Source organism: Heteronotia binoei, chromosome 7 (genome assembly GCF_032191835.1).
Source record: "Heteronotia binoei isolate CCM8104 ecotype False Entrance Well chromosome 7, APGP_CSIRO_Hbin_v1, whole genome shotgun sequence".
Classification (NCBI taxonomy): Eukaryota; Metazoa; Chordata; class Lepidosauria; order Squamata; family Gekkonidae; genus Heteronotia; species Heteronotia binoei.
Window position 1 is genome coordinate 72,775,589 of NC_083229.1, and position 25,682 is coordinate 72,801,270.

General features: G+C 39.8%; 1 protein-coding gene across 1 annotated transcript in view; it reads right to left on the reverse strand.

The window, feature by feature from the left end:
* ASXL3 (ASXL transcriptional regulator 3) overlaps positions 1 to 25,682 on the reverse strand; it is a 107,842-nt gene that overhangs the window by 23,868 nt on the left and 58,292 nt on the right. The window contains exons 5-7 of the mRNA XM_060244343.1: positions 18,237 to 18,354; positions 17,211 to 17,330; positions 13,436 to 13,599 (exon numbers count right to left, since the gene is read on the reverse strand). Of these exons, the coding sequence (XP_060100326.1) occupies positions 13,436 to 13,599; positions 17,211 to 17,330; positions 18,237 to 18,354 (402 nt within the window). The remainder of the gene's footprint in view (positions 1 to 13,435; positions 13,600 to 17,210; positions 17,331 to 18,236; positions 18,355 to 25,682) is intronic.

Genomic DNA, 25,682 nt, shown 5'->3' on the forward strand with positions numbered 1-25,682 from the left:
AAGGTGCAGAGTCTAGGCTTATACATCCTCCTTGGCGCTGCAGGGCTATCAAAACTGGAGAGGTGGTCTTGCTCCACCTCAGATCAGTCACACAAATATTTGCATAGTTCTGTCTGGAGCAAGAGGAGACATGATCTAACCAGCAAGGATGATTTCTCCCACTGAAGGAGAAGAAAAAATTCACAGAGATATGCCAAATGGAAATCACCTGACATGTTCTAACTCTACAAGATTTATATAAGAATAAAAAGCTTCTCAGGTTAAAAAAGTTAGAATATTGATAATTTTTGGTTTTAGATAGAGCAGAAGACACATTTTTTAAACCTGAGATGAAAAAGTATGACAGGGAAAAAAATAAAATTCTTGCTATTTACTTTAGTAGTCCATGGCCATGAAGATAGCACAACTAACCACTAAAGCTAAATTAGTATTTGGAAAAACATGCCAATAAAGCACTTTTAAAATACACTATTAATTTTTATGGTCTTCCAAGAACTGCTGTCCAACAGAGACAATACTTTAATGAGCCAGAACAGCAAACGTTTTTGAAAGGTTAGTTTTTTTATTCTGCTGGGTATTGAATTCTAGTTTTGTCTGATTAAGCACAATGGAGATGTTAATTCCCAAGCATAAGCAATTATTTTATGAAGAATTAACACTAGATACATTGAAATAATTATTTTTATTTTATTTAAGGAGAAGAAGAAACATTTGTCATAGCCCAGCAGCTAATTTCATAAACCATGAAAATGTCTTATGAAACATTATAAAACAGAACAGCAGTCAATCAATTAAGTTCCTACTGATGCCTAATTTAACTCCTTTGTTTCTAGAGTGCATTGAAGTATCATCAGTATGTTAATAAAATGTGGCAACATTCTATATACATTTTACTGAAATGTGAATACTCCTTAGAAGGAAAAAATCATATTATTTTATAGGTGTCCAACATGGCTGATATATTAAGAAGCACTCAGCCATCCAAATCCATTATTTCCTGACAGGCACACCCACCCCTTCTTCAAGACTACTTTTTTCTCCTACACACTATTGCTCAGGCTCTCTCGATATAATTGATATGTATAAGACATATTCTAAAATAATGATTTTATTAATGTAAGTAGTGATTCTACTATTAACTTGGGCAGTAATAAATTCTACATGGTTTCATTATGCTATTTCACAATAGAAAAGCTTTATCTTCAACATATCAAAGGCATAACTCAGTGACTTGCAATACATCTTACAACATGGATTTTCTAATTTTAATAGAAGATGCTGAACTTATGATGTTGTTTTACTTTTTAAAACAGAGTATGATGCCAATGGGATTCTAGTCATCTGAAAGGGAAAAACAGCTAAAGAAATACTGTGAACTCTCGATGCCATACCAAAGCAGGGCTTTTTTTTGTAGCAGGAACTCTCCTTTGCATATTAGGTTACACCCCCCCTGATGTAGCCAATCCTCCAAGAGCTTACACTAAGCCCAGTAAGAAGAGCCCTATAAACTCTTGGACGATTGGCAACATCAGGAGGGTGTAACCTAATATGCAAAGGAGTTTCTGCTGCAAAAAAAAAAAAAAAGCCAAAGTATGGCTACTACAAAATATGACATTTGGTTGAGTATACTTTCATTGTCTGTGAGAGACTTGCAAACCAAAAAATAAAGATAAGATCTGGGGGAGCTCTGCTACAATTTTTCTGCTATTAAGTAAAATATAATCAATAGTCCAAGCTATTGTCCAAGTCTGCCTATCATCTTATTCAATGGATTCAAATTAATGTAAAAATTGTAATAAAAAAAAAGCGGCTAGAATATTAAAAGAAAAGTGTTCCTCACAGGAACTTTTATTTCCTGTTTTGACTTTGAATATAATCTGTCAGACTACAGTTTTACGTTTTGAAAATTCAATGAGGTGTGCTGCTTAACATACTTCTTACTTAGTAGAACCAATAGTGGTCACAAAAATAAATAATGATGCTATGGCACTTTAAAGACCAACAACATTTTATTTCCACTATGAGCTTTTGTGGACTAAAGCCCACTTCTTTGGACAGAATAAAAACCCTAAATGAATGTGAATTCCTGCTGAATCAAACTACCAAATCTTAGCAAATTCTAGGCTTTCCACCCAGATGTTCATTAGCTTAGCATAACTAATTAATGATTTCCCCCCCACACACACTAGATCTGAAACTTTACACAATTAGATCTCACCTTGTATTTAAGAACATAAGAGCCCTGCTGACTCAGCCCAGCATACTGATTCACACAGCAGCTAGTCAGTTGCCTTAGAGTGCCAACAAACTGGACATGGAGGCCAAGGCCTTCCTCTGATGCTGCCTCCTAACACCAGTATTCAGAGGTTTGTTTTGCTGCCTTTTGTATAGAGGTTCCCTTTACTTATCCCCATGAATTTGTCTAATTCCCTTTTTAAAGTCATTTATGCTCATGGCCACTGCTATGGCTATTGAATTCCACAATTTAGTGACCCACTGAGTTTTTAAAAAGGATTTCCTTTTGTCTGTGTTATAACATTTTTTATCAACTTCACTGGATGCCACAGAGTTCTAGTTTCATGGGAGAGGGAGAAAAAGTTCTATCCACTTTCTCTAACTCATGCATGATTTTATAAACCTTTATCATGTTCTGCTTCAGCCATCCTTTTTCTATACTGAAAAGTCAGACTTTTCAGTCTTTCCTCATAGAAAAAGTGCTCCAAGCCCTTGATCATTGTGACTGCCCTCTTCTCTACTTTTTGCAGCTTCCTGCATTCCAAAGTCCGTTTACCATGCTGTTTGCTTCCCCCCTCCCCAGAACCCTTGTAAGCATGAGCCCCCTCCTCCAACTTTAAATGGACTGTGTTCACTCTGGCCTTGGTTCCAGACTCCCTGGATCCCTTTTTGTCACCATATATGGACTCAGTTAACTCTGGCCTAGTGTCAGAGATATAGGGCTCTTATTGTTATGAACTGATATTGTATGAACACAGGCAAACTGCTTCTATGAACATTCAGTGATGAGCAGAAAACATTGGGCATAAGAACTAACTCAATATGGACATTTTTACTCTGTGTGGGACCAAGCAGCAAGCACTCCAGCCTAGCTAAGAGGCCTTCCTGCCTGTTCCTGCCATTGCTGTAAATGTGCATTCATCCTGCATAGAAGGATTCCAGATCAGGCTTTCCCACGAAGCTGCCAAGCCATGCAGATCATAACTGCACTTCTGTCCAAAGAAGACAGCATCTAAGAGCAGCCCTTAACCAGCCCTTAAGCCATGATGGAGGGATCCTGAATCCATCTTGTTCCTATACAGCCATTAAGTTAAAACAACGGCAGCACATACTGAAGGTGGGTCAATAGAGATGCAGATGAAGTAGCCAGCAGTTGGACAAAAGAGCTTGCTATGACGCCCGCACATAACAAAGGTTTGTTCCTATTAGCCGTTGAGAAGATCACTGGACACAGAAAAGCCCAAGGAAGTGACTGTTGCTAAGGTCTTAATCCCATCACGGAGACCATCCCCATTGTGTTTGCTCTGGTGTTACAATGAGATAAGCAATTTGGCTCTAAACTGACCAACTTTTCTTTGTTTAAGGTAGTTTTTTCAATAGGTAACCCCATCAAGTCCCACTAACCCTATCAAGTCTCTAGGAGCAACCCCTGTCCACCCCTTTTGGTGACATAGGAGTCACATGTAATGGCATCACTGCAGTGTCACAGGTCATCTGACCTACTAGTCACACACTACATGAACTCATTACCTGAGGGCACAAATTTGGTAATATAAGCAGAATATATTACCAAATAATATATTCTGTTTATATGGCCAGTTCAGCGTATCATGTCTTACCCTACCACAGACTTAAACACCCAAACTCTGTTTGGGTTACTCTCCATGCCTTCTACTTCAGGGATCCATGGACCAGGTAGTATCAATCCCCCCCTGCAATTTTCCAAAATATCCCTATTTCTCATTACTGTTTTTTCTAGTTCTTGTTTGTATGTATTTGATTGTTTATGTGTGATTGTATTTTTATATATTTTCTAAGTAAAAATTTTATTTTAAAACTATTTTACTGTTGGAGTTTTATTCTGAAAACTACACCACTTTAAATTGGTAAAAGATCTCTCCTATGCTCTGCCAGGGTCTCCTCTGCTAATTCCCCCATCTGAGAGGAGATCCAAAGCAACGTCATCCCAGAGTCGGAAGTAATTTGTGCTTGCAGAGGGGACTACCTTTACCTTTTTTTACCTTTAGTCTGTTTGGGACTGCCCTTGTTGGTTTTAGAAGGTCCAAACAAGTTGAGAATGCAGCAGCCAAACTTATTTCAAATTAGATGCAGAGATCTTCACTGATTCTGTGTGAATGCCAGTGATTACCAGTTTATAAAAAGACCAGATTACCAGAAGACCTATAATATAATCTGCTGCCTATGTTTAAGATTTTGTATAGCACCAAATATCTAGTTTTTAAATTGTTCATGTTTTACCATTTGTAAATTTGTAACTGAAATTGTTGGTTTTACTGTGACTGTTAGCTGTCCTGAGTCCACTTCTGGAGTGTGTGGGATATAAATCTAAGGTAAATAAATAAATAAATAAATTTCCAAGCTAAACTCAAGTTGCTGCTGCCTAACGGCCATTTACAGTCTGGATCTGGGACACATGAGAAAGCATGTTCTCCCATGTGTACCCTCCCTCACTTTAACAATTAGTACAGATAGACTTCTAACAGCTCCATCTTGTATCAGGTTGGTGGTTTCCTTAAAAGGCATTTTTAGTTGCAGCCCCCGTTATGAAATTGTCTGTTAGAGTTCTCTGGTTTTGAGCTATGTTAGGATCTTTAAAGGAACTATTTAAGGATCTTTGAAGAAGCTATGTTAGGATCTTTGAAGCATGCTTCAAAGATTGACGAGTTGGAGGAGTTTTTTGTGGTTGATATGCCTAGTGGGCTTTACAGAATGGGATTGCAAAATGAAAGAAGAGTAGAAAAGATAAAGGGTGCATATATACAGTAAATTGCATATATAGTACACATACACACACTAAAGGCAAGTAAAACAAAAATTGCATTTTCCTATTGCCATGTTTATGTAAGCCACTAAATTACAAAATGTACAACCATAAATATGAACCAGACCCAGAAGGTTCATAAAAAGAGGATGAGGTAATTACTGAGGTGGTGATTCCTCCAATGTTTAAACCAAGAACAGCAGACAAAATTGGAACATTTGAAAGAGTTAAAAACAATGAACTTTTCCCTGCTGCCATTAAGCTGAAGTGGACACGTCACAGCTAGGCACCTTTAATAGTTGCACACTGGCTCAGACTCCTGATGTTCAAGGCTTGAGAGATAAATGAGGATAAGTAAACACTGTATCAAGCTGCCTTAATATTCCATACAGTTACCGTATATCACTACTGCACTGAGCTATTGCATGTAGGCCACTACTCTAACTGGTGATGGTGTCAAGCAGAGTTGCTCCCAGCTATGCTATTTCTGATCCCTTGAACTGGAAAGGCTAGTGACTAATTTTTGGAGCTTCTTCATGCAACATATGTGCTTTGTCAATGAACTCTGACCCCTGGAAAAGTAATTTGATGAGGCTACAACCACACATTGTACTTTTGTTGTGCTATAGAAATCATTTGACTCCTGGATTGTCTTGTCCATATAGGAAAATCCAGTTTTGAACTACTCCTTTTAATGCAATTCTCTCTCTCTCGGCTTGACTTCGCGAACGAAGATTTAAGAAGGGTGCAGTAGTCCACGTCTGCTGCAGGCTCGCTGGTGGCTGACAAGACCAATGCGGGACAGGCAGATCCGGCCACAGTGGCTGCAGGGAAAAGTCTGATTTGGGGTTGGTGCTGTAGCAGTGCGATTCTTCCTCAATCTCCTTTTGTCCTCAAGACCAGCTATGCGTGCGTTCTCAAAGGAAGAGACAGCCTGGTGGATGGTGTGCCTCCATGCTCTGCGATCTGAGGCTAGGTCAGACCACTGGTGATGGTTGATGCGACAGGTGCCAAGGGATTTCTTCAAGGAGTCCCTGTACCTCTTCTTTGGTGCCCCTCTATTTCGATGGCCGGTGGAAAGTTCGCCATACAGAGCAATCTTGGGAAGGTGGTGGTTTTCCATCCTAGAAATATGCCCTGCCCAGCGCAGCTGCGTCTTCAACAGCAGTGCCTCGATGCTTGTAACCTCTGCCCTCTTGAGGACTTCAGTGTTGGTCACAAAGTCACTCCAGTGGATGTTGAGGATGGTGCGAAGGCAGCGCTGATGAAAGCGCTCAAGGAGTCGCAGGTGATGACGGTATAAAACCCACGATTCGGAACCGTAGATGAGGGTTGTCATCACAACCGCTTTGTAAACATTGATCTTTGTGCCTTTTTTCAGATGCTTGTTGCTCCATACTCTTTTGTGCAGTCGGCCAAATGCACGATTTGCCTTTGCCAGCCTGTTGTCAATCTCCTTGTCGATCTTGGCATCTGAGGAGATGATGCACCCCAGGTAGCTGAATTGCTGGACTGTCTTCAGAACTGATTCACCCACAGTGATGCAGGGAGGGTGATAATCTTCCTGGGGTGCAGGCTGGTGGAGAACTTCTGTCTTCTTCAGACTGACTTCTAGGCTGAATAGCTTGGCAGCCTCTGCAAAGCAGGACGTCATATGCTGCAGAGCTGATACCGAGTGGGAGACGAGTGCAGCATCATCAGCAAACAGTAGCTCTCGGATAAGTTTTTCCATTGTCTTGGAGTGAGCCTTTAGTCGCCTCAGGTTGGACAGGCTGCCATCAGTGCGATAGCGGATGTAGACACCATCGTCATCATCTAGATCTACTGCGGCTCTTTGAAGCATCATGCTAAAGAAGATCGTAAAGAGAGTTGGCGCGAGAACGCAGCCCTGCTTTACACCTGTGCCTATTGGGAAGGGCTCCGAGAGGTCGTTGCAGTGTCTGACTTGGCCTCGCTGGTCTTCATGTAGCTGGATGATCATGCTGAGGAACCTTGGGGGACATCCTAAACGTTCCAAGATTTGCCACAGGCCTTCCCTGCTAACGGTATCGAAAGCTTTGGTAAGGTCGACAAAAGTCACATATAGACCCTTTTTCTGTTCCCTGCATTTCTCTTGGAGCTGCCTGAGAACAAATACCATGTCGGTGGTGCTCCTGTTAGCTCTGAAGCCGCACTGGCTCTCTGGGAGGAGTTCTTCTGCAATGGTGGGCACCAGTCTGTTCAGGAGTATTCTGGCAAGGATTTTGCCTGCGATGGAGAGCAGGGTTATCCCCCGGTAGTTGGAGCAGTCTGACTTTTCCCCTTTGTTCTTGTGTAGAGTGATGATGATTGCATCGTGAAAGTCCTGTGGTAGTTTGCCTTGTTCCCAGCAGGTGACAAGTACTTTGTGAAGTGTGCTATGTAGTACTGTGCCCCCATGCTTCCAGATCTCTGGTGGGATTCCATCAACTCCCGCTGCCTTGCCACTTTTCAGTTGCTTGATGGCTTTAACAGTCTCTTCTAGGGTGGGGATCTCATCCATCTCTGTTTTCACTGGTTGAAGTGGGGTGAGGTGGATTGCTGAATCTTAAACTACGCGGTTGGCACTGAAGAGAACCTGAAAATACTCCGACCACCGGTTCAGTATGGATGCCTTGTCTGTGAGGAGCACTTGGCCGTCTGCACTACACAAGGGACTCTGAGCCTGATATGATGGGCCATATACTGCCTTCAGGGCTTCGTAGAACCCTCTTAAATCACCAGTGTCTGCACACAGCTGGGTTCTCTCTGCAAGCTTGGTCCACCACTCGTTCTGAATGTCTCGAAGCTTGCGCTGGAGGTTGCTACATGCAGCGCGAAAGATTGCTTTTTTCCCGGGACAGGAGGGCTGAGCAAGATGTGCTTGGTAGGTAGATCTCTTTTTCACTAGTAATTCTTGGATCTCTTGATTGTTCTTGTCAAACCAGTCCTTGTTCTTCCTTGTGGAGAACCCGAGGACTTCTTCAGAGATCAACAGGATGGTAGTTTTTAGGTGTTCCCAGAGTGCTTCTGGAGAAGGGTCTGTGGGGCAACTGGGGTCCTCAATTCTTGACTGGAGTTTTGCCTGGAAGGCAGCTTTAAGTTCGGCTGACTGAAGGCTGCCAACCTGAAGCTTCCTCCGAGGGATACCTCCTCTCTTGGGTGTGGGTTTAAAGTGAAGACGGAGATTGCAGTGTACAAGATGATGATCCGTATGACATTCCGCACTGGGCATTACTCGGGTGTGTAAGACATCTCAAAAGTCTCTCTGGCGCACCAGAATGTAGTCGATAAGGTGCCAGTGCTTGGACCGTGGGTGCATCCAGGTTGTCTTCAGGATGTTCTTCTGCTGAAAGATAGTGTTGGTGATGGTGAGCTGGTGCTCCGTGCAGAATTCTAGCAGGAGGCGCCCGTTATCATTGCAATTGCCAATGCCGTGTTTGCCAAGTACTCCTTTCCAGGCTTCCGAGTCTTTACCTACTCTGGCATTGAAGTCGCCAAGGATGATCACCTTGTCCTCTATAGGGGTCTTCCGTACGAGGTTGCGTTGATCAGCATAGAACTTGTTCTTTTCTGCAGGATCTGCTTGAAGGGTTGGGGCATACACACTGAAGAGTGTTGCATGCTGCTTTTTTTGAAGTGGGAGGCGCATGGACATGATGCGATCTGAGTGACCCGTTGGCAGGTTTTCGAGTTTGGAGGCAATGGAGTTCCTGACCATGAAGCCAACGCCAGAAAGGCGGCTCTCAGCCTTTGACTTACCCGACCAGTAGAGGGTATAGCCAGCACCGTGTTCTTGAAGACTACCTTCCTCAGGGAAACGGACCTCACTGAGAGCTGCTATGTCCATATTCAACCTGAGAAGTTCGTGGGCAACTAGAGCAGAGCGTCGTTCAGGGCGACCACTGTCTACTGTGTCAAGCATGGTTCTGATGTTCCAACACGCAAGCTTTCGTCTTTGCACACTTTGTGAGGCAGGTGCATGCCTTTTCTTTGTTGTTATTTTTTGACCGCATGTAAGGATGCCCGTTGACCACGGCTAGCCAACTGGGGTGGGGGAGACGAGCTTTGTTTAGGCCACTTTTTCTAGGCCCCTCTCCGTGTGGAGCAAGCAGTGCTGTCCCTAGATAAGGCTGCTTGGTCGTTCAGGGTGCTGCCGAAAAATGCTTTTGTCTCCGGGTCAGCATCAGGCGACCAATACCCTGAACCGCCTACATGCAGGATCGGGACTGCGGCTTCCAGTGGCATCTTCCACCTGCCGTTTCGCCCCTTGCCCATCGCTGCAGGACTTGGTGTGTTGTGGGTTGTGGATGTGGATATGCCCTTCAGGCCTGCGCAGAGGAATTTTTAGGTGAAGCACAGTGTGTGCAGTACTGGCTCCACCCTTTCACCTTGGGGTCATCTGCCATGGCCCAGTAAGCCGGGACGCCGGCAGCGAGTCCTCCAGGTGGTAGGTGTTACATTAACGAGCTCTATCTGCCCGGGTTTGATGTTAGAGTTTTCCTTCTCTTGGCTGGCGAGGTTGGTGAGCCCAGCCTGCCCATCCGGTTATACCGCCGGAGATTCGATCGCACCATGACGTGGCAAACTGTGAGAAACGGGGGGGACCAGCGGGAAGGTGTTGCCACGGATGCAGTAATCCAGGAGAGGCCATTGCAGTGACCATCTGCCAGGCATAGCCGGACAGTGACCACGCGGCGTTCACTACACCGGGAAAGGAGAGGCTATGTATTGCGCATACACTTTCCCTGGGGGGGGGGGGTCAGGATACCCAAGAGGGAGCCCACCCCTCCCCTCCTTTTTAATGCAATAATAGTGCAACATTCAACAGTGTGTGGATGTAGTGCACATTCAGTGGCAGGTCATACACAGAGGCTGAGTAAACCACTTAGAAGTGTTGAAACTTACAGAATAAGTTATTAGATGATTTTATGAACACCCACATGTAAGCACAAACACCCTTCCCATGAGAAACAGAAAGTAATAGGATTACAAAAGATTTCTTAAATGTTATGGCTGCAAACTAGAGATCCATCAATTTTGTGAAAAAACAGCATGCTTGGTGAAACAGGCAATGGTGGAAGTTGCAGTACCAAAAATAAAGAAAATGTCCTCTTGTGTATTCTGGATTGCAGCCAACATTTTAAATAATTTTACATTACACTGTGGCAACTGAATGATTTATAACTACATCAGACATAAAAATTAACTCTGGATATTAGCTAGGCATAAAAGCACTTAAGAGGTTGCTACTCCATTTTTTTGTTTCTAATGGAAGGTTGACTGCTTCTTGAAAAGAGTTAGGAACAGAAAAATGTATCTTAGTTACTCATATTGATTTGCAGTCATGTAGTAGATCATATGCTTTCAGAAATGCTGTCGCTTGCACATTGCATAATGGAACTGAAGCTCTGGTACAAGAGAAAAAACCAATTCTGGGCAAAAAGTTATGAGATTGGACTTTATACATTGTCCTAAACAGTTGCCTAAAATAAACATTCAAAAGCTCTGCTTTACTGGTAGAGGATTCCAGATCGATTATGCCCACCTCAAGTTCTCCTGACACTTCTCCTGACGCTTTGCAGTGTTGGAGGGGGAGGGGCTATAAGGCTCTACCTGATGTAGTTCAGTTATTTATTGCGCCTCTCACTCTTCCAGCTGCAGAAAACAAGTTGCAGGACTTTTTATTATTTTTAATAGTGGTGCTTTTTATGGTTTTTAATTAAATTGTTTTATCCAATTTTGTAATTCCAACACCATATACTCTGCTTCAAGATCCAGAGCAGAAAGAGAAGGTAGAGTACGAATATTTGAAATAAATAAATTCCTTGAAATACATGTGGAAAAGCTAGAGGGTTGGTACATAGCACTCGAGATCAATCAGGATAGGGAATGTCCTTAGCTCCTGATAGTGAGGATGATAGGACACCCAAATCTAAAAGGAACAAGGCTGTATTGGCAGATGGCAGGACACACAGAGAAAAGAATGATCAAGTGGGTTATGATAGGTATAGAAGCCTTCCCATTCAACTAACATTAGTATTCCTAATCCTTCTCCTATAGAGCTTGTTCAAAAACCAACTTATCTAGATGAGCCTTTCATTTCAAGGGAACATACCAAACTTCCATTCATTTGGTTGGAACTAACACATATTTCAAGAATGGCGAGGGCAGTCTTGCTGGGTTGCTGCTTGAGCCCTCTACTGGGTATTTCATGACTGTAGCTTCCTAAGCATTGTAATTTCCAAATAATACATAGCAGTACATTAGGACAGGGCTCAATTGTGCACACCTATCCTTTTAAGAAACACACTGGATTCTAAGAAGTTTGAAGAAAGGGACCTTTCTACCCTTCTCTTTTAAAAATACCCCAAACCCTAGAAAAATATACATTTTAATTATTTCTGAAACAGAAATAATTCTGGAACAGAGCCTGAAAGAGCAGAGAGTCTTAAACCAGAGGAATATTATGCATTTCATACAAGACAAAGAAGTAAAAAGACTAAAAAGAATTATAAGGCAATTTCTTTATATTTGATTCTAGCATCAGAGAGTGGATAAAAACAACAACCCACACAACAGAGCTATGTACAGATGAGAGAATTTTTATAAAAAGCCAGGGCAGCCTCCAGGTTTACAGAAAACTCAAATAAGTAAATGGGGTGCGGTCACACGTCACATTAAAAGCGGGTGTGTAGCGATCAAATTTGAACCACTGAATATTGATTCGATGCAGGGTTGTTCAGACGAGCATCCAAGAATGCTACTCTTTCTGTTGTTGAGCGTTCAGACATCCAATACTATCACGCTCTTTTCTTGGAGCATGCGTGATCAGATGGTGATTTCTCGGAGGGAGGGGTCCATTGAACTTGCGCCCAACTGTTTGGAGGTGTGAAATCAAACATTGCTTCAGAGGCAGGGGGGAAGGGGGGAAGTTTCCGGAATTAACGTTGCCGATTCAAACTGAGGAACTGCCAGGAATTACTTTCCTAGAAATTGGCAGTGACAATGATATCTGGAAATCCTCCGCATTGAAAAAAAGGATTTTTTTCCTATTCTGAATAGTGGGATAACATTTCCCCCCACCCTCCGATCCTGTGTTGATTGGAGAAGCAGAAGCGTCACCTCAGATTCCCGGATGATCTGGCAATGCACATGTCTGCTGGGGCTTTTTTTTTTTAAAAAGGTAAACATTCCAATGGGCAGTATCGCGCGTGAGCTGTCCAAACAGGAAAAAGCCAATCTTGTGCTACTTTTTTGAAAAAGGGCTGAACTTTCTGCGCTGTCAAAAATTAATGCGGCACTGATCCGCAGCATGTCGGAATGACCCTGGATGACGCTCGATTGCCAGTTGATGTGTGGACGAACATATTTAATCCGTCAGCGAGATGGAGCTGTGTCGCCACTAATGGTATGTGTGACCGCACCCATGGACTGGCTCAAAAAAGTGACACTTATGTCAGATCTGTCCTTATAACAAATGAGTTCAACATCCCTGCACTAAGGGGTTGCCATAAGTCATATGTGACCTGACAGCATTTTCCACCACAGGTTTTTTATGTCACTATATATGAACTGTAACTAGTGCCCACATCGATTAACTGCAGAGAAAAACTTTTGATTTTTATGCAGCTTGTTTCAATAACATTCTCTCTTATAAAACAGACCTTAAATCCAAATCCTGATTATATGGTAAGGACCTGTGTGATCACCCCCACTCTCATGCATGGGCATACTTCTGAATTATAAATCAGTACAGCACTATATAATGACCCAACATAAAAGCATCTGAAGTCCTACTGCTATGGGGTTGGATCCAACCTCTTCTCTCCTCCTGCTGTAGTCCCCTGCACTTAACAAAATGCTGGCCTCCCCAGAGAACCACCAGAAACACCTCTAAATATGATAGGGGCTCTGCAGAGGGGGAGAATGGTGAAACCCTACCTCAGCCGGTAGAAGTGCCCTTGTGCTTACAGAAACAGACCATAAAAAGCACCACGGCAATACAGGGCTGATAACATGCACACAAATTTTCATTGTAAATGTCTCTTTTTTAAAAATAAAGCTTACTACTGTACTAGTACCCAGGGCTTTTTTTGTAGCAGGGACTCCTTTGCATATTAGGCCACACACCCCTGATCTAGCTAATCCTCCAAGAGCTTCCAGGGCCTACTGTAAGCTCCAGGAGGACTGGCTACATCAGGGGTGTTGGCCTAATATGCAAAGAAATTCCTGCTACAAAAAAAAAAGCCCTGCTAGTGCTCAATGTATTGTCTTCTGGAAATGTATTCTGTAAGTTATGCACAAAATCAAAAAGGCACTTACTTGTGTCAGTGACTCACAACAATATGTACCAAATTAGACTGCAGAACAGTATCATAATTAGTAAAGAATTATTATAGAAGCAATTACTATACATACCTGTCTATCCACTTCTGGAAGCAGAAGCAGGAGGTATTGTTGGAAATGCTGAGGTAAGGAAAGAAAGGTGTGTTTGTTTATTAAAGCCCTCAGGTTAGTGTTCACAAGAATAGATCCTGGTGTTTCTATGTCAATATCCTCGGCTTTGGTCCATTTCAAATGTCCTGGATTAAACAAATCAAACAAATTCAACTTCACCACAAACACCAGAGCAACTCTCTTCCCAAATCCCATTCATATTTCATATAGCATAGTACACTAATGGAAAAGAACATAGCCTTTTTCAAGAGTGTTCCCTGATATATCCTCACTTGTCCTTGCCTATTTTTACAACCTCAATTTCCCTACCATTCATATAAAAGTAATATAGTCGGTTTTCATTCAAATAAGAAACAGCTAACTACAATGAATCAGATTGTTTCCACTCTCTTACAATATCGTGATGCCATTAATTTTAAAATCAGCCAATGAACAAATTTTAGCGCAAATAAGCAGAGAAAATTCTGGTTGAATTGAATTGCACTTTTCTAATTGCATTCAAACAATTCGTACATTATATAATGCAAACTTTTGTTTTTACTTTTGCCGTATGAAATCAAACCCATAAAACTTCTAACTGTAAACTTATTAATTCATTTTGAAATCATCCTTGTCTGCACTAATTGTTTACTGTAAAGCAGTGTGTATTTTAGGCAACTCCTACATTCATCTTACCTATATTGCCTGCACTGAAAGTACCTATGAACAGATATAGATACATTGGTACATAGTTTACCTATGCTGATTTGATTTAGTCTGAAAGAGTGCAAATTTCCCTCCTCTGATTTCATGCATTATAGAAAAGATGAAAATACATCACATATAGCAGCTTTCATTTCCTTTTTATTTGAACCACTGTTTCTTGCATATTCTCCAGGTTCAAAAACTAACCTTTGCTGACATGACTCCTGTTTATGCAACTCTAACAGTGAAGAGCTTAAAGAAAAATGGATCTTTACTAGTGTAATCTCATACAAGCTGAATTCTATCCTTAAAATACATTTTGTAAAGTAAGAAAATGTGTAAGTGTCTACTGATGATGGCTTCTTTTGCCATAATTTGTTTTGGTTTTAATAGTTACCGAGAAAGGCAATGATTATGCTGGGCATTAAGACAGGCCCTCAGCTGCTAAAAATCCAATTTAGAACTATCTCTTGGCCCTAAGGTTTCATCAAGTATTAACCAACACACACTTTTAAGGCTATCTTTAGGGCTATAAGGGACAGAAATTTCCTTCTTCCTAAATGAAAGTTAAAATTTTCTAGAAGCTGGACCTTCCACTTGTGCTGAAAACACAAGGCTCTTCCAGAAGTGTACTAAATCTACAACAGACATCAGGAAAAAACCAATTTCCCCCCCCCATTTCAAATACAGATTCATTGCTTCCACATACACACGCACGGAATTGATCTTGAACAAAAAAAATATGTCTATGCATCCCTGACACTAGCCCTGTTACTCCAGAATAATCCCTTAGACATACAAGAGGATGTTCTTTCACTAAACAAGCACTAAAAGAGCACCTACAATAAGACAATGGCTTGGAGCTAAAGGACCATCCATAGTCTTACTGCATGAACATGAAGATTTCTTCAGGCATGCATTGTTTACAGTAGAATTTCCTGGAAGAACTTTTCAGAGCAACATTCTGTGAATCATAAGGAACTGGTATCAAAATGAAAACTGGAAACAAAAGCATGTCAAGCATGGAAGTTTGCCAGTGCACATGGGCCTCTTCAGATTCAATATTTAAGCAATGCATTGTGCCATGACCATATGAAGAATACTGTTAAGTAACCTGCAGTACAGAGATATATGCTCAATTATTTTTTGATTTGTTGAGAGAGAATTATGTTTAAAATAGCACTGCACAACTGTGAAAGATTCTGTCAAATGGCATAAGATGTTGCCAGTAAGAAAAAAACCAAATAATTCTTTAGCAACATCAGTTAGATGAAAGATATTCAGAAGACTACAAACAGCATAAATAATGAAGACAGATCTCCAAAGCCAACTATTCTAGAGTCTTAGTTTAATTTTTTTTAAAGCAGCTTAACAAAAAATATATAGTTTCTCTTATTAGTCTTTACCAAGCTCCTGGAAAGTCAACTTGATTTTGTTTTAAAAATCAAGTAACAATTATAGCCTTCTTAATCTGAAAACCTCCAAAGATTTTGATGGAGGGAAAAACAGACTTTTATAGACAGGAAAATTTTAAAAATCATGCGAACACACATAAACAGTACTTATAGATGATATAAAGAATATCTAGCCAATAAAATCATATTTTGCATATTTCTCATATTTAATGAGGAAGAACCTTGCGGCTTCTGAAATATAATTTTTATTACTTTTAAACTGAAAATTAATATGACAAAAATGAATTCAGCCACATCTTTTGCAAAATCTTCATTATGGCCTCTCAAAAGATGGTGGTTTTTAAGTAATAAATGCCAGTGTTGATGAAGATTAACATCATGCTAAAATTAGGATAGCATACAAGTAACCAGTCCAGAACTAAATGGAAAAATGTGGTACAACTGAATATCCTTATCTTAAAATATTTTTATTTAGAGACCTTCCTGAGACTTACTGTTAAAAACAATATTAATTCAGCTAAACAGTAAATCAACCGTTTCCCAAATATTGATGAAGGGTTATAAAGACTTTTGTTGCAGAAAATAATGAATCAATGTTACCAGGAGGAACATTTGGTACTTTAATGAATGACAGTTTAAGAATATTTGACAGCAGGTTTAATCACCAAGCAAAACATCTGTTTCTTAGGCAAAAGGAGGATGTCTTTAGTGTATAATTAAGAACTGACTTACAAAAAAGTGGATATTAGTGCCAGAAATTGTTTTTTTTTTTTTTTTTTAAACTTCTTATGAAGAGCTTGATGTTAACTTCTCTAAGATGGGGCACTCCTTTAACAGTTCACTACTGAAGTAAAAAGATCCTATGGACTGTTGAATGTGATCATTCACCCTGAGAAGATTTAAGAAACTGTTATATGGTTATCATATTTCAAAAGAGTACATACTGAACTTCTTTTTGTAAACTAATTAAAATGAATGAATGGGTCCAGATACACACATTCTCTGCTCTTAAGAGAGCAGAGAATCATATCCTACCACAAAGCAGAAAATCTTACTTTTCAAATGGTTTATTGAGATGTTGTCATCTAGGATAAGTATTTGCATATAACTGAGCAAAAAGAGGAGGAAAAAAAATCCAGCTTGGTGTTTAGAAGCCTAACAACCAGCACAGAATAATGTATTGCTTTGGAAACAAGTGTTAAAAGCATAGCCTCATGCCTTGGTATGGAATAAAAAGGGAAACCAACATAAGGAAACAGATGCAGTATATCAAAAGATATATGTAACGATGTTATTCCATTTAGGAATACATAACAGGAGGTAATAATAACTCCCTGTTAAAAGAAGATGAAGGAAGAAACAGCTGGCTGCAAAATGGCCAATTTAGGACAGATTAAGTCTATCAGATTGAAAAGGTCAGCTGCAGAAAGGCATGCTGGGGGAAAGGTCCCAATAAGAGGGCACTCCTGTAGAGTTCAGAGGGATGATGAAACAGCCAAGAAAGGCACGACTGCATTGAAAATATCCAAACATCAGAGAGACAACATCAAACTTTCTACAGTGAGTGTACAGTACATATATTTTCTATAACCTGAAGTAATGAAGTGATAAATAAGACATTTTAGAGACCTACTCACCTAAACCAGATTTTTTTAATCTCTTTAAGTGCTGGCTCATTTGTTTTCCAGTTGGAGATTTTTGCCCATGTTTCATTTCTTTATCAGAACTGTCTGCTTCACCATTTTTAGATTCAGACCCTTTAAAAAACAAACATTATACTGAAGTGCTTCCCCACTTGGGAAAAACAAAACAAAGCTAGTTTTTAGAGGGGAGGGAACTGAGAATGACATCTTCATCTGCTACTCTATTTAAAGGTAATGTTTTCTGCTTGACAATTTGATTCCCTGTCACTAGAAGCAATGAAGCAAAAGCTCATAAATCTATTAAGTGGTGAAAACAAGTTTCTTGAATGTAGCAGTCAATAAAGATGTTTGCTAATCCACTATAAATAATCCTCTTCTCTGATAGCTGAGGAACACCTTTAAAAATCATAATGCTGCCATTAGAATGGGGATAAAGAAGTAATGGAAGAAGAAAAAATCCGCCCTTTGTAAAGTTAATTTTTCCCATGTCAGGAAAAAAAACTACAATAAAAACTGACACACATCTCTGTACAATCCATTCAAAACAAAGCATGTAACAGCCAAAACCAAAGGTCAGGGTTGCACTGTGATGATTAGAAGGGTGCCAGAACACAAATTCTTAAAAAAGAAAAAAAAGAAAACTAGTATTGTAAGATAGAACTAAGAAATAGTAATTCATACTCTCAGAGGAGTTGTGATGATCATTTATTTTGCCCCCTGATGGCATCTCATGCCAGTATAGAGTTCTTCCATTAAGAATTAGCATTCAAAAATATTGTTAATTATTTTAAAACAGCTATTTTTGTGTTATCACATTGTTTCCCTTCCTTTCAATACAACAGAGGCACATTCCTACTCCTTTGAATTAACAATATTGGTTTAGAAAAATAACAAAAATCTACCATATGGGAATACAAATCATTATCTTCACCCATCCTACATTTTGTATTATAGCTGTTGCCCAGAGGGAGGGCTCTGTGACTGGAAATTGGTGTCACAGACAGACCTTTAGCTATTTACCTGAAGGTGAATCCGACTGCTCATCAGACACCTTTAATGGTGTCAAAACAACACGAGGAACAGTCTTGTTTACCATCATTGAGACTCCATTTCTTCTTTTCTGCTGCTGTCTCAAAGCCTACAAAGAACAACAAAACAGAAAAAATGAAACATAAAATGCTGCTTACGAGTGAATTGAATGAAACACTCCCTTATTATTCAATTGAAACCTCAAGATAACATTATTTATCTAGCTGCAAGTTTGCCAGGCTTCAGACTTTTCCTATTGTATGCTATTTTTTTAAACATTATATTTATATGATATGAAAAACAGGTTTTTGGATTTTAAAGATAAGGAAGGAGCACCTTCAAATCATTTTCCAGAACAATTTTGACAACAAAGAAACATACATAAACTGTTTTCTGTACCTTAGCAGCAGACACATGAGAACCCATAGAATCTGAGACTAAGACTTCCAAGAAAAATAAATGTTTCAAACCCAGACTAAAAATGTGTGTCTGTACATCTCTTGCAGGTGCATCTTCTCCCGTATACAGCTCAGTCAATCAAGTTAACACAGTGTCATCAGTATGTACAGCATGTAAGGGCTACAGTATTGATGCACTCACTCAGCCGTGAGTAGTGCTGCACAAAATCACTGCACATGGCAGGAATCATTTATTTCTGCGAAGGAAATCGGTCCTAATCTTGGGAAACCTTGCAGCACTTGGCTTCTGTCTGCTTGACTTTGGGCATTAACCTTCAGAACACGAACATGATGGTGTTCTGGCAAATCTGGGGGAAAATGATACAAGAATATATAACTCCGAGGGGGTGAGTGAATATATGTGTGTGTTTTATAACCAGATCGGCTATGGGGATGATAAAGCAATACAAAATACAAACTGAAACTGTGAATAGTTGCCAGGATATTTTATACAGTAAGCGAGCCCAGACTGGAAGGTCAGGAAATGTATTAATGCGAAAATTTGCCTGTTACAGAATTTACAAGCTTAGATATTCAAGCTGAACAAGTCACAACAAATCAGACTGCTGCTGATCATCTGCTACCTGCTTGTAATCTTCATTTTACACTCTCATCATCTTTGATGCGTGCGAGGTTTTTTTTAAAAAAATACATTCCACCAATGGAGATCATGCCTGGTACGAATTAGTATCCTTTGTCTCCTTACAAGCACTAATGACTAATGACTTGTGAGGTTAATTTTGTAATTGCAATACAGCTGTAACCTATTTAGTTGACAATGCTTTGCACACAATACTTCAAAAGCCAAAAGAATCAGGAACAATTACATCTTCCTTTGAATAATACTTTACAACACAAATTCAGCCACAGTAACACACATTTGGGTATTTTAATGCAGTCTTATCAGGTGCACAATACACAAAAAAGACTGTCACTGATTAAATATTTGGACTGCTTTTTAACGATTTACATGCATTTGAATTTTGCCAATACTTCTATACAGAGAGCTTTTTTAGTATACTGAAATAAATAGTTTATTTTAAACACTAAGCAACTTTGTAATTCAATAAATAAATCTATTACCTATTACTGCAAGAAATGGCTACTTTTACTTTATTTTAGTTTGGGAGTCTGGAATACATTACATTTCCTTTACAATGACATATATGAGTTAAAATGGATTCATATATATCAATGCTGAAATCCCCTCAGTATTGTGGCAGATCCAGATTTAAAAGACACACTGACATTGATTTCAGCTGAGCACTGTCAGCTTCTGTTGCCAGTGGTTATTATTGCCAGAAGGAGAACCACAGTGGTTTCACCCTGAAATGCAAAATATCTGCTAGTCTGACATACAAACTGGAAAAAAAATCTTTAAGTTCCTTTTTCATTAGTCTTGCAGAAGGAAAGGGAGAAGGCACATCTGCTCTGTCTCTATTCAGTTTTGGCTCCTTTGATTAATCAGGGAGCCAACTTCATTTCCAGTTGAAACTTTAGTGGATTGTGTTAAGCCTTAGATCAAAGCCTTAATAAACACAAATGCACATTATCTGGAATTCAGACATGAGATATATTTCACACTTGCCTCATAGGAATTAATAGAAATGTAGCATTTAATAAAAACAAAACAAACAAGTTATCAGTGGTGATAATAGACTTCATACCTGTTTTACAGTTTCCATATGTGAAATTTTTCATAATATTTACTTCAATACATACAAATGAATCATGAACTGATAATTAATCTCAAATGTTGACAGGTAGCAAATAGGGAGGTTAACTAAGCTCTCCCTGGGTTGCTGTACATAGTTGATGGTGTGCAGTAGGCTAGGAAGGTCATAAAATGCACAGGGTCTGACTAGACAGTATACTAAAGAAAAAAAATCTTGGAAGATAAGTAGGGTCAGCCCTGGTCAATATTTGGATGGGAGATCACCAAAGAATACTGAGGTTGTGACACAGAAACAAGCAGCAGCAATGGCATCTCTGAATATCTCTTGGCTTGAAAACCCCATGGGGTCACCATAAATCCGCTGTGACTGGACAGCAAAAAGGGGAAAAAAGGCTAAAACTCCCAAAGTAGATGACAGGAATCAATAGATGTATTTCATTATGAAAAAAATACAGTAAAGTCCCTCAAGAATGCAAGTGGTGCTATTTACCTTACTCATGTATCAGCTTCTTATGTTATTATCAGTAAGAAATTATGCACAAAAATAAAACTGGCCTGAAGACAGTTTTCTTCCCATCCACCACTGGTCCTTATATTACCAACTCAAATCAGGAAAAACTATACAACTCAGACACAATCTTCCTAATCTTAATTTAATAATACAATAATACAAAACGCTATCCTGACATTTGTATTTGAAAAACAGGTACTTCAGGCTGACATCATGTACAGATAAAATAAATACTTATATATACTTTCATTTGACACATACATGATATAATAACATTTAAATCTCTATTGATGTGGCATTTAATTATAATGCTGGATCCAGCCAGCTTCATCTGTCAGTTCCAACCTAATGCCCTATCACACTTGTTTTTTGTCCATGCAGGTCCCATGATTCCCAGCATAGTCTTTTGGTGATCAAAGAAGATTCTTTCCTTCTTCTTCTATCAGTGGAAAAACTGGTTGGATCCAACCCGCAGTATGCAGCAACTGACTGTGTTTGCAATATACGGACTGGGATGACGAGGTCTATGAATCTCAAGTCTATATGCTGACAGTCCAGTCATGAAAACTACATATGGCATAGATAAGAACACCTACAATTTTCCCTTTAAAAAGAATGATAAATTATCCTCATAAAATCAAGTTTAAACAAATATCTGTTTCATCTTTTATCATCACCAATTTATTTCATATCCAGGGACTCAGCTAACAGCATTAATTCAAGTCTGAAAATCATTAATTCCCATTCCTCTCTTAAAATTTTGTACAACACGTTTCACATAGCAAAGAATCAAAGTGCTAAGCATAAAAGCTGAATATGTCTGCAAGGCTACAATCATTTTATTTAACACACATGCCGACCTACAAAATTACTAAATAAATCTGTATTCTTAAATTCATCCCATAAACTCCTTTCCCATATAAAAAGCCCATATCCCATGCATATAAGACAATGTGGCTTCACTTAATTAGACTCAGGGGTCATGTTAGTATTTTATATATGAAACAGTCGGGGAAATGTAGCACATTCCAAGTAGGGCAACACTGGATAGCATCCCAAGGGAACTGGGTTCTTTCCAACTGCTATTTCATTCAAAAATCTGCTAGCCTTTGACAATCAAATTACCATTACTAATTATACTCTCAACCTCCTAGCTTGACTCAGATGGCACAAAAGGTCTCAGTCTTCTCACATCACCATTGTGTTGAAGAAACCACTCACAACCCTGCATTACCCAGTACCCAGAACAAATGAAAGAGCTTCTGTAGTTTTTCCCATATTAGCATCATCTGTCCAGGAGGTTGGGGCAACACTGGAGTTAGAAGAATCTGCATGATGGGCTGATATATGGGCTGCATTGGAATAGTTCTATGCTGCCTACTAACAAATGGTCCCAGAATTTACTGACACTGTCTCCCAATTACAATATAGATTATTATTATTATCTACTATTGTCTATTGTGTTAATATCCTCTGAACATAACTATAATGGAATGCATAATGAAATCCAAAGCTTAAGTGGCCCTTTTTCTCTAGCAAGAAACATGATCATATGTTAATAACTACCAATACCTCTTAACTTTATAAAAATCGCTTGTTGGTTTATTTCCAATACCAAAAGCAAAACACATGTATACAGCTAAGATAGGTGTGCTTCAAAAGCCATGCTCACTTTTATATCACTGGAATCAGAAAGGTAAAATATATCAACTAGTTCTTTGTGTGTGTGCTTTTAAAGGATAGACATTATCTCTCAAAAATGATTTTAGCATTAAGCTGTTAATATGGTCAATTGAAAAGTGTCCTGTGGGGAAATATTATCTCCCTTCCACCACAGTACAAAAGCAAACAAGATAACTAAGAAGCAGATTATATCCTGCAGCTTTTAATGGCACTGCTGTTTGTTATTTCAACAGTAAAATGAGTTTAGAATAAAAGCAGAATTTTTCTGAAACCCATGTCAACAAGCAAAAAGTTCAAAACACCATGGAATGAAAATTCAGTTTCTCTCCAGGCAATGTCTGTCTTGCATCAACATTCAGTAAACTGGTCAGATACCACATTTTCTGGTAAAGAGAAAAGGAGCGAGCAGCATTTGCTCCAGGCATCTTACTAAGATTGCAGTTGTGTACCAGTCTATATATAATAATTTCATTTGCCTTTTGAGACCACACAGATTCAAGCAGATATCGTACCAAACAACAACAAAAAAGTCATCAATTTACCAAAAGACTTTGGGTTAGAATTACTTATAGTCTGCTTTCATCTTGCCTGTTCTTGGCAACATCTGGTCATTGAGCAATGGTATATTATTTTATATGTAAAATAATGAAACATTATTGGATTTACCAGAGGGGGTAGTGAAGTCATCCAGACTGGTTGGATCACACCCAGGACTTTTTAAGTCATGGGGCTTTTTTAAAATTCAAGGGGCATTCAAATTTTCAAAAAGCCCCCGAACTAAAAAGGTGGGGCTGACAGGTCAGGTCTTTCTGCTTCTTGCAGCCAGCAGCTATAAGAAGCACAAAGACCTGCTGCCTCTCACTCTCCTGTCCTGCTTGGCCAAGCAGGAGGGGAGACAGAGGCAAGGCTAGTAGGCCAGGTTTCCTGCTTTCATAGCTGGTTGGCTGAAAGAGCATGAAGACCACCACAGCTGTCTCTTGTCCTCCCTTCCTTCTCTGCTGGGTCAGGGGCCCTGAGTTGGAGGGCCTCCACAGGAAGTAGGGCCCCCCCATAGCTGCAGGCCTGGTCACTTGTCCTCTTGTTCCAGGCAGGGTCATGAAAACTTTTGGACAGAGCAAGAGTGTCTTTCCAGACATAAAATAACCCAACTCAAACAATAAACTCAACTCCTAGCCACAAGGAATACAGAAATATTAATGATAAACCTGTCATCTGGTAACATATCCTAGAAAAACCAGTTGTGGGAAAATTGGATGACTTCATCCCACTGAAGAGAAGAAACTTTCAGGTAAGTTTGATGTTTCGTTATCTCTCTGTGGAGGTCATCCAGATTAGTTATACATTCTAGCAATATTCTGAGTGGGAGATAAAACATTACTGCTCCAACACCTGCTGGATTACCCTCCTCTAAAAAGCAGCTTCAATTGAACTTGGTTGGTCTATCGTATTATGTCTAACAATGGTAGAAAAAGATGACCAAGTAGCCACCCTACATAGCTCTGAAATGAAAGCTCTTGTGATGAAAGCAGCTGGCATTGCATCTAATCTAGTGGAATGAGCTGTGATTCCTGCAGGGACTTTGAGAATATACAGTTCTATCCAGAAGGCAATGGTCGGTCTATGTGGATACTTTTAAATCCAAATTTGATGCCCTGTACAACACAAAGAGGGCAACAAAATTTGAAGGTGGAAGTCCTCTTAATGTAGGACGCCCTCCTGACATTCAACTTGAGCCACAGTTTCTTCTCCAGGTAGGAAGGCGTGGGACAAAAAGAAGGTAACACCAACTGTTGGTTTTAATGATATGAAAAATTAACCTTCAGAATGAGGGGTGGGATTCTTTCTGAAATGTGCAAAGTTCCTTCCTAACAAAAAAAGCCCCTAATTCTGAAACTCATCTTGCAGACATAACGGCAATCAGGAAAGCCAGCTTCCGCAAAAGGAGTTTTAGGTCTATTGAGTTTAGTGGTTTGGATAAGGATTTTGCCAAGGCCTGAAAGATCTTGGACAAACTCAAAGCTGGGAATCTGAGCTGTACAGAGGGAGCCAGTTGTATCACTCCCTTTAGGTACCTCTTGATATATTTGTTAGTACAACTGCAATGTCTGCCACCTGTAATTTCAGTGTATTTGGTCAAAGACCCTTCTTCCAACCAATGTGTAAGAAAACTATAATGTCCTGTTGTGTCAGTTTAAAGGGATTCAGGTGTCGGTCAGCAGTCCATTCACAGAAGGTGACCAGGTATATGGTCACCTAGTAGCCAGTTTTCTCACCTGCAGTCAGCAGTCCATTCACAGAAGGTGACCAGGTATATGGTCACCTGGTAGCCAGTTTTCTCACCTGAACCATATCTACAATCTCTTTTGACAAACCTGAAAGTTCTAAGTCTTTCTGCTCAGCCCCCATGCCATCAATTTTACCCACTGAGGGCCTGGATGGAGAATGGGGCCTTGACTCAGTAGATCCCATCTATCTGCAATCCTCCAAGGTTTTCTTACAGATATCAGGGTTAGTCTGGAAAACCATCATCTTCTTGGCTAGTAAAGCGCTAGAAGGATTATTTCTGGTTTTTCTTTCCAAACACTGTTCAATACCCTGATGAGAACTGGAATTGGAGGGAAAGTATATAGCAAACCCTTTGGCCAACTATGACCATGGCATCTGTGCACCTCAATAGGAATCTTGGAACCTTCCTGTTCTGTGAAGTTGCAAACAAGGTCATGATTGGAACTCCAAACAGTCTAATTTTTTGAAAGACTTTGTCATTTAGAGACATTCTGGCTCTTCCAAGTTCTTGCAACTTAGCCAGTCTGCCTGTATGTTTAAACTGCCCTGAATGTGTTGGGCTCTCAAATCTGCCAGGTGTTCCTCTGCCCACCTGAAGATCTGCATTGCTTCCCGGTGCAGATACAGGAATTTGGTACCACTCTGACAGTTTACTGGGCTTTCACCATGATATTGTCTGTTCTTACGACAAAACTGTTCCTTATAGTGTCTTGAAGACAAACAAGACAAGCTTTAATGCTCTCAATCTGAGCAAGTTTATACTGTATTTTTTCTCTGCTGTTGTCCACTTGCCTCAAACTACCTGGTCCAAACAGTGGGCTCCC